This window comes from Hypanus sabinus, chromosome 10 (assembly GCF_030144855.1).
Source record: "Hypanus sabinus isolate sHypSab1 chromosome 10, sHypSab1.hap1, whole genome shotgun sequence".
Classification (NCBI taxonomy): domain Eukaryota; kingdom Metazoa; phylum Chordata; class Chondrichthyes; order Myliobatiformes; family Dasyatidae; genus Hypanus; species Hypanus sabinus.
The window spans coordinates 152,362,746-152,373,221 of NC_082715.1; the positions used below are offsets into that span (position 1 = coordinate 152,362,746).

General features: G+C 41.7%; 1 protein-coding gene across 1 annotated transcript in view; it reads right to left on the bottom strand.

Annotated features, from left to right (window-relative positions):
• The window catches only part of drg1 (developmentally regulated GTP binding protein 1), a 28,264-nt gene extending 17,807 nt beyond the window's left edge, over positions 1 to 10,457 (bottom strand). The window contains exons 1-3 of the mRNA XM_059983272.1: positions 10,277 to 10,457; positions 4,490 to 4,613; positions 1,114 to 1,289 (exon numbers count right to left, since the gene is read on the bottom strand). Coding sequence (XP_059839255.1) covers positions 1,114 to 1,289; positions 4,490 to 4,613; positions 10,277 to 10,315 — 339 coding nt within the window. The 5' untranslated portion in view covers positions 10,316 to 10,457. The remainder of the gene's footprint in view (positions 1 to 1,113; positions 1,290 to 4,489; positions 4,614 to 10,276) is intronic.
• Positions 10,458 to 10,476: the final 19 nt, after the last annotated feature.

Here is a 10,476-nt window from a genome sequence, read left to right on the forward strand (position 1 = left end):
TCACCACCTGCCGTTCCGAGAAACACCCATTCACCGCTACCCTTTGCTTTCTATCTGCCAACCAGTTTTCTATCCATGTCAATGTCTTCCCCCCAATGCCATGAGCTTTGATTTTACCCATCAATCTCCTATGTGGAACCTTATCAAAAGCCTTCTGAAAATCGAGGTACACTACATCCACTGGATCTCCCTTGTCTAACTTCCTGGTTACATCCTCGAAAAACTCCAATAGATTAGTCAAGCATGATTTGCCCTTGGTAAATCCATGCTGGCTCGGCCCAATCCTATCACTGCTATCTAGATATGCCACTATTTCATCTTTAATAATGGACTCTAGCATCTTCCCCACTACTGATGTTAGGCTGACAGGACGATAGTTCTCTGTTTTCTCCCTCCCTCCTTTCTTAAAAAGTGGAATAACATTAGCCATTCTCCAATCCTCAGGAACTGATCCGGAATCTAAGGAACATTGGAAAATGATCACCAATGCATCCGCAATTTCCAGGGCCACCTCCTTTAGTACCCTAGGATGCAGACCATCTGGACCTGGGGATTTGTCAGCCTTCAGACCCATCAGTCTACTCATCACCGTTTCCTTCCTAATGTCAATCTGTTTCATTTCCACTGTTACCCTATGTCCTTGGCCCATCCATACATCTGGGAGTTTGCTTGTGTCTTCCTTAGTGAAGACAGATCTAAAGTACTTATTAAATTCTTCTGCCATTTTTCTGTTTCCCATAACAATTTCACCCAATTCATTCTTCAAGGGCCCAACATTGTTCTTAACTATCCTCTTTCTCTTCACATACCTAAAAGCTTTTGCTATCCTCCTTTATATTCCTGGCTAGCTTGCGTTCGTACCTCATTTGTTTATGGTGCTTTCCCTCATGTTACTGTTTCCATCACACAGTTAAAAGGTTATATTACTGAAGGTAATGTGTTATCATGGCTAAATAATTTCTGTTAACTGCAGTAAACTAAAGCTCCTTAAACACACCAGAGAGGAAAATGGACCAACATTTACAATTCTAAGCTCACAATGTTAGTGAGCTCAGAAATATAACCAAATATTGCATAACTTAACTCTGCCTACAATTACAAATCACATAATACCTGTATCTTAGCTCCTTTATAGCGAATCACCCCTGGTACAGTGGTCAAAGTAGTGAACTCATAGGCTGCCACTTCCGAATACACTCCAGCCAGATTACTTAGCAATGTAGATTTCCCAACAGAAGGGAAACCCACAAACCCAATCCGGGCATCCCCAGTCTTTGCCACATCAAACCCTAGCATCAACAACAGAAAGAGAAAGAGAGAGATCAATAAAAACATATTAGCATAACAATTCATCAAAAATTATACAATAAGATCTTTTAATTCGTGCCACCAGGCAATAGCCATCTCCAACAAGTCAGATTTAACTATCCTTAACATTCAATGGAATTACCACTGACAAGTTCCCTACCATTAATACCTCAGGGGTAAAAAAAAACACAAAAAAATTAACCAGCTTTGCATGTATTGTGGCTATAAGTGAGATTCAGAAACTAGCTATCCTGCATCAAGTTACTTACCTACTGACAACAGTCATTCTCCATCTACAAGACACAGGTTAGGAGCATGATGAAATATGCTTCACTTACCTAGATGAATGCAGCATTATCAATCCTCAAGAAACTTGACACCATACAGGACAAAGCAACCAACTTATTGGCATCCAATCCATCTTAAAATTTCCTGACTTGGAAATGTATCGCCATTCCTTCATCAACACTGGCTTTAAATCCCAGAATTCCTAACTGTATTAAGAGTATCTTCACCAAAAGGACAGCAGTGATGAACCTCTAATTCCTTAATAACAATTAGGCAATAAGTAAATACTGGCCTTACCAGTGATGCTCAGATCCTGAGAAATGAGTAGTTAAAACCATTATGTATAGAAACCCAACATCTTGTAAACTACAAAGCCTTGTGGAGCACCTTTCTGCTATTCATTCCAATGACATCATCATTTTTTCTATTACCTGCATTAATTTCATAATCACCTCATGGTTTTAGAAATTGTCACTTACCAAATCATTTCCAGCTCTCTACAGTCAGTGGTTCAATGAAATACCAGCATAACAGCTACTCCCAGGTCATGTTCAGGACCTTTGTATCTCAACACTTGTTATAGTTATTTGCCCTACGACCAAACTCGCCAACATAAGCCAATCCCATTTGCCTTTGTTACGACCAAATTTCCCATCCACATACCTGTCCAAACATATGAAGGTGGCTCATTCCATAAATGCTTCAGCATGAATAAAGATGTCCCTCAAGTCCCTTTAAATCTTTCCCCTCTCACTTTAAACCTACGCCCTCAAGTTTTTGATTTCTTTTCCCTGGGAAAAATATGCTTTCACCCTATCTATGCCCCTCACTATTTTATCCATTTCTGCAAGGTAATCTTCCAGTCTCACTCCAAGGAATAAAGTCCTACCTGCCCTACCTCTTCCTATAAATCAGGTCCTTGAGTCCTGGCTGCATCCTCGCAAATAATCATTCACTTGTTCCTGCTTAACAATGTCTTTCAAAGAACAAAGAACAAAGAACAATACAGCACAGTACAGGCTATTCGGCCCACAGTGTTGTGCTGACTCTTAAACCTTGCCCCCCCCCCCCCCCAATATAACCCTGTGTTGGCACGTGGCCTAGGGGATAAGGCATTGGTCTAGTGAACCGAAGGTCACTGGTTCGAGCCCCAGCTGTGTCCTTGAGCAAGGCACTTAACACATTGCTCTGCAACGACACCGATGCCAAGCTGCTTGGGTCCTAGCGCCCCTCCCTTGGACAACATCGGTGGCTTGGAGAGGGGAAGGCTTGCAGCTTGGGCAACTGCTGGTCTCCTATACAACCCTGCCCAGGCCTGTGCCCTGAAACCTTCCAAGGCACAAATCCATGGTCTCACGAGACTGACAGATGCCTATAACTCTCCTCCTTAAATTCCTCCATATACCTGTCTAGTAGTCTCTTAAATTTCACTAGTGTATCTGCCTTCACCACTGACTCAGGCAGTGCATTCCACGCACCAACCACTCTCTGAGTAAAAAAAAACCTTCCCCTAATATCCCCCATGAACTTTCCACCCCTTACCTTAAAGCCATGTCCTCTTTTATTGAGCAGTGATGCCCTGGGGAAGAGGCGCTGGCTGTCCACTCTATCTATTCCTCTTTAGTTCCACTGACAGAGAACTAAAACTGTACACAATACTTCAGATATGGCCTCACCAATTCTTTAATTCAACACCCTGACTGAAAGCCAGCATGCCAAATGCCTTCTTCAGCACTCCATCTCCTTCCGATGCCACATCGTTGAGCTATCTGCTCTTACACCCTGTCTTAAGAGCAGCAATTTCATTAAGTTGAATGGGGATTTACATTAGGTTCTTCCCTACTTCCCAAGATATTTTCTTTGAATGTTCAAAGATTTATGTGTTTAATTACTTCAGTGTTAATAAACGTAAATTTTTAGAGCAATTCAATCAAACTATTTAAAGCAATTTTAATGAGACATTTAAAAACTGTTACAAAGCCTCCACAGGTTTTGACAGGCAGCATGGGTCATCAGATTTTATTCCCTTTCAAAGGGTGTTCTGCAAAACCTCAGCAATATGCCTAGTTCCACAGAAGCTTCTTTACACCTTGCCAGGGGGTGAAGGACTAGAGCATTCAGTCAGGCAGATTTCAAGGACTACAGATAGAGAAATCAAGAAGACAGGAGGTTGGGGACTGCAGCTTGATCCAAACTACTAATTTCCCCAAAGAGACTGAAAGAGTCAGCCTCCATTACGGAGATGCAAGATTCCTGCAGATGCTGTAATCCGGAGCAAAGAAAAATCTGACAGAAGAATTCAATGGGTTTTGCAGTGTCTGTGGAGACAAAGGGATGGTTGATGCTTTAGGTCAAGTTCCAATGCAGGGTCTCAGCAAAAATATCAACCCTTTCTTTGCCTCTACAAATACTGCTTAAACTACTAAGTTCTTCCAGCAGTTTATTTTCTGATCAACCTCCTTTACCATCACCCTTCACTCACTCTTTTAAGATCCCCAGCCTTGCTCAGGGTAGTATATAGCGACATATACGTACTTTGAAAATAAATTTACTTTGAACTTTCCTTTGGAATACTTTCATGGTCCTATTCCTCTTCTTTCAATCATTAAACTCTACTGCAAATTCTTTCCCTTATCAACCATACCTACTCTTTCAAAGTCCTTCCCAGCACCATTCTCACTAGTTATGCTACCCCACTCATTTTATGACTCATGAAAATGCATTGTTCTGCTACAAAAAACAAGCTACCGTGAGATACTCCAAACAATACATGATGGCTCTCAGAGCATTAAACTTAGTATCTTGTTAAAAATCAACATCTGAATATCCTAAATTTGAACAAATAATAATGCATTAATTCAATTTCTCAGAAATTCTAACACGAATTCAATACCTTCACCAGGTCCTCCTCCACCTCCTCCTTTGGGAGCAATGAGCTCTCGACGTAGTTTGGCCAAACGGGCTTTCAGCAGCCCCAAGTGATGAGCTGTTGCTTTGTTTTTCTGCGTTCTAGCCATCTAATCCAAAAGAAACAAGGGAGAGATTTATTGAACTACTACATTGTTATTGTTACCAATAAATGGTGGATATGTACATAATGGTAGTTTTACTATCATTACTAACTCAGATACTACTTTGATAATTGATACTCAATGCCACACAATTGAAAAAATCAGCTTATCTAAAGGAGTTAATTATTTAAGGGGAGGTAACTTCTGTTGTTCTGTAGGATTTTCAATCTTGAAATTCAATCTTCAAGACTGCAAGAACTTGAAGATCTGAAACAAGTGTGACATTTTATTCTCCAAGTCAATCCCTCTTACTGAAAACAAATACCTTAAATAAGGGCTTGTCGATCCTATAGTCTGTTACAAGTGATAGTCTACTTACCATACCCCCCGAATTCAACTCATTTGTCCATATTTCGTTAAATTAGTAAGGAGGTTTAAAGCAAACCAAACACTTATGAGCAAGTTCAATGTTGCTTGATCAACAGCGTTGACAATATTTTCTACTTTGCTATGGCTAAGAATAAGTTGAAACACCTCATTTAAATAAGCTATTGGTGACATTAGCTTTGCCATGCTTTTTGTGGACAGAATAATACTGGAAATTGTTTCACTTGGTCGAACAAATGTCATTGCAGTTGCACTAGAATATAAACACGAGATACTGCTGATGCTGGAAGTTCAGTCCTGATGAAGGGTCTTGGCCTGAAATGTCAACTATCTATTCACTTCCATAGGTGCTGCCTGACGTGCTGAGTTCCTCCAGCATTTTGTGAGAGTTGTGCTAGAACAGGCATGGGCAAACTACGGCCCGTTAAGCTTTTTAATCCGGCTCGCAGAACTTGATGAAATTATATTAATAAACCTCGTTAATGTTTTTTCCCCGCAAATCTGGCGTTTTCCCAATAGATGACGCACTCTATATACATTGACCTTTGTTCAGGTACAGCGTATTACTCCACATTTGCGCTTTACTCTTTGACCTCTCACCCCTTCTGTAAAGATGAATGGAGCTAAGAAAAGAAAAGTGAATAGAGAATGTCGGGTGTTTAATAAGGAGTGGACAACTAAATATCTTTTTACCGAACACCGATCAACTGCTGTATGCCTGATATGCCAAGGGACTGTGGCGGTTTTTAAAGAATATAATATCAGCCGTCACTTTGCCACAAAACATGCCAACTGTGCTAGCGACCAGTCAACGAAAGAACAGGAAGCTAATGCTCAGAGGTTGGCAGCTAATTTACAGGCTCAATAAAATTTTTTTCACCGTCAAACTGCCATTCATGAGTCAAGTACCAAGGCGAGTTTTATGCTGTCATTCAAATTAGCAAAGGCCAGCAAGCCTCTGTCTGAAGGCCAGTTTTTAAGATAATGTATGGTGGAGACAGCAGGTGTATTGTGTCCGGAGAGCAAAGACAAATTTGAAAAAATCAGTTTATCACGCCGGACAGTGACTCGCCATGTGGAACTGATAGATGAAGATATAACCAGTGACTTAAATAAAAAGGCAGAGTCGTTCACGTTATATTCATTAGCACTGGATGAAAGCAATGATGTAAAAGACACTGCTCAGCTCCTCATTTTTATCCGAGGAATTAACAATACTTTTGAAATAACGGAGGAGTTTTTGACAATGGAGTCTCTGAAAGGAAAAACACGGGGAGAGGACTTGTATGACCGGGTGTCTGCTGTCATCGAAAATATGAAGCTCCCTTGGAGTAAACTTATCAACGTCACCACAGATGGATCTCCTAATTTGACGGGGAAAAATGTCGGCCTGCTGAGGAGAATACAGAATAAAGTGAAAGATGAAAATCCTGACCAGGATGTTATTTTCCTTCACTGCATCATCCACCAGGAATCTCTATGTAAATTGGTATTACAGCTGAATCATGTTGTGAATCCTGTCGTAAAACTTGTCAACTTTATACGTGCAAGGGGACTTCAGCACCGTCAGTTCATTATGTTCCTGGAGGAAACTGATGCGGATCACCAGGACCTACTTTATCACTCCCGTGTCCGCTGGTTAAGTTTGGGCAAAGTGTTTCAACGAGTATGGGAGCTCAAAGAGGAGATCGGTGCATTTTTGGAGTTACTGAGGAAGGCCGGCGAATTTCCTGAGCTGAGCAACAAGAGCTGGCTTTGTGACTTTGCGTTTGCTGTGGATATATTTTCACACATGAATGAACTGAACGTGAAGCTACAGGGAAAGGATCAGTTTGTGCATGACATGTACACAAACGTGAAAGCCTTTAAATCCAAGCTGGCTTTTTTCTCCAGGCAAATCTTGAATAAGTTATTCACTCATTTTCCCACACTAGCCACGCTGGAAGAGGCCGGCGCAAATGTGAAAAAATACAGCAAGTCACTGCACAGAGAATTCTGCCGTTGCTTCTCTGATTTTGAAAAAAATTGACAAGTCACTTCAGTTGGTGGCCTGTCCCGTCACAAGATCCTGAAACAGCACCAGAGGAGCTACAGTTGGAACTGATCGACCTTCAGTCTGACCCCATCTTAAAAGAGAAGTTCAACTCTCTTAAACTGAATTACTTTTATGCTTCACTTGGTGGGAAGAGGTGTTTCCAAACCTCCGGAGGACGGCACAGAAGATGCTGGCATTGTTCGGCTCGACCTATTTGTGTGAACAGGCGGTCAGCGTCATGAACATCAACAAAGCCAGCCACAGATCCAAGTTAACTGACCAACACCTCAGATCCATCCTGAGAATCGCCACAACAAAACTAAATCCAGACTTTGATGTGCTGGCTAAAAGGGGAGACCAACAACACTGTTCCCACTGAAATTAAAAATAAGTTTCTTCGCTGTGTTATGTAAAAAATGCATTTGAAAATATTTTTTTCAATAAACCTTACATGTTACATGTCATTTCTGTTAAGTGATGGACATGAGTAGTGCGCAGGTGCACGTTCGTTCTCAAAATAAAAAATGCGCTCCAGATCAAATAACGCACTCCGCATACTGGCGCGCTGTCACTGTTCTGTCCTTGTGCTGGTCGTTGTTGAGTTTTGGCACAGGGGACAATTGAATAAGAAGGAGCAGGACAAGTAGACCTGCATCTCCTACCGTTTTTGAAATAAAGACAGTCAGGAGAAGAGTGATGACGATAATATCTTGAAGGATAACAGAATTTTCAATGCTTTAAAATAATAACTGTTACTATTAAAAAAGCAGTATTTTATTCATTTAATTTTCAGTGTTTTAAAAGTCATTTCAATAAATAGCTAAATACCATGGGACTTCAAAGACAGATATTTTGTTGTAATGCATTTGTTCATTTTCAATTGAAATTAAAGCACATGTTTTCTACATATCCCATGATATTTTATTTTCTCTTATGAGGTGTATTACCAAAACACTCCGTCCATCTGCTCCTGGTCCGGCCAAATTTTAGAACCCTTTGTGGCCCACAAGTCAAAAAGTTTGCCCACCCCTGTGCTAGAATATACTGGCTCAGAGCACAGCTAAGCAGAAGAGCCCAGGAGCTAGAATGTATTAGAGACTACTGTCTTAGCCAAGTTCAGTGCTTTCAACCTTACCCCGATTTCATGAACAGCATTTTCTACCAAAGCAACAACTTCAGAAAGGGGCCAAATTATGTACTGTTCACTTGGTACTTCTGAATTAAGGTGGTTGAAAATCAATCACAACTGAATCTGACAATTCAAAATCACTAATCCATTCAATTAATGGAATTGTTCTGCTATCTAGGGTATAGTTCCACTGCTCAACCAGTATGTACATCAGTGTTTTGGTAGTTCAGTCCAACTATGCTGAGTATCATTTTCTACAATTCCTCTGAATATGTCCTATCAGATTAAGTTCTGTTGCATTTAGACCATAAGCCACAAGAGCAGAATTAGGGCATTTGACCCATTGAGCCAGTTCCACTATTCCATCACGGCCAATATATTATCCTTCTCAATCCCATTCTCTTGCCTTCTCTCCATAACCTTTGAAACCCTTACTAATCAAGAATCTATTAATCTTCACTTTAAATATACCCAATGGCTTGGCCTCCACAGCCATCTCTTGCAATGAATTCCATGGATTCAACACCATTTGGCTAAGGAAATCCCACTTCATAAAAGGGACATCCCTCTATTCTGGGGCTGTGCCCTCTAGTACTAGACTCCCCCACTAGAGGGGAGTCCACTCTGTGTTTTTCAATATCTGAGACAAGTTTCAATAAGATTTTCCCCTCATTCTTTTAAACTCCAGTGAGTACAGGCCCACAGTCCTCACACACTCCTCATACACTCTTCTTTGATGGAATACGAAGTCTCATATGAGACCAGTTTTGAACTTCTGGGTTTGCTCGGAATTCCTCCAATTAGTCCAGTGAAAGTGCCATACAGCAGAGATTCTCCTTAGTGAAGTCAAAACTTTATCTCTACACTCCTAATCAGTAACCAACTTATCTCTGTGACAACGTTGACTGCTCATTTCAACAGATGCTGCCAGACCTGCTGAGTTCCTCCAGCCTTTTTGTATATCTGTGACAGGTTGACCAGTAAGGAAATGAAGTACATCCCTCATACTGCTCTCCCTCAGAACCAATCAGGCAGGCATGCCTTTTAAAGAATCAAAAGCTGCTTCAGGTAGTAATTTTTGGGATTTCACTCCAACACACCACCTACCCCAATAACACAGAATAAATCTCAGCTTCTACTTTAAGTAATTCTTCCACCTGACTTAACACTACATCAAAGACTTACTCAATAACTATTAAAAACCTAAAGGACTTCCTTCTTCTGACCACATATCACCACGTCCTAGGTCTCTCCTATCGGTAGGACAGGTCATACACAGAAATTGCAATGAAAAAGCCTGGGTGAAAGGAAATACTCTTCATTAACAAACAGGCTCTGTTTTTACAGATGTCCATTAGTCGGTGGGGTTTAGAAGTTGAACATTCATTACCTGAAGGCAGCCAGTTTGGTATCTTAAGCTTTTATTTGTTTACTTAAAAGGACAGTTGTCAGTTTTGGAGTAACGCCCTAGATGATGTTAGCAAGTCAAGTGGACTCATTCAGCTTTGTTTTTGGGTGGCAGGGGGTGAGTGAGTTAATCAGATTTTGAGATTTTCACTCTGATGAGCAAAGTGACTTGATCGACCATTTCAAGGAGTAGTCAGCATCCTGCAATCCTGGAGTCATCCAAATTAGACCGAATAGGATAAAGGACAATAAGTTTCAAAACTGCAAAATGTACATGAAATGTACCACCCAAACAGCACCCAAAAGGAACAAGTGCATGGGATTCCCATCAATTCGAAATAACCATTACAACTTGGAAATATACCACTATTCTGGATTATCAATTAAAAAAATCAATGGATTATGAGACAATATCTCCCAGCAAGAAAGTTAGCCTGCAGCAAAACACCGGGACCAGTCTCGTGTGTTCATCAGAGCAGCTACAGTTAACTGCCAAAGAAACACAGGCCGCAAGTACATCCACGTGAGAATGAGTGTCCCCAAGTGGAAGGAAGAAAGTAAAACGCCAGCAAGGGACGGCGTGAACGCAGCCTACTGGGCTAAGACTCCGGTGGATGGGGCGGTTTTTCAGGGTGAGGACAGGGAGAGGCCCGAGAACCGCTTGGCCCATCATGTCAGCTCTCTCGGTGACCAGCCCCGGCCTCCCATTACCTCGGCCTCGATCTCTGCTATCTTCTGCAGGATGCTCATCTTGGCGCTGCGCCCTCCGCGGTCCTGACCGCCGTCAACCCACCCTACAAGCGGTAGCTCTGCAGCCCGATAGCCGCCGCCGACTGCCGCAGGACTCGTGTGAACAACTGTTCAGCTGGACACGGCGGCGCGAATCGGCGCATGCGCCTTCCCGCCACGGT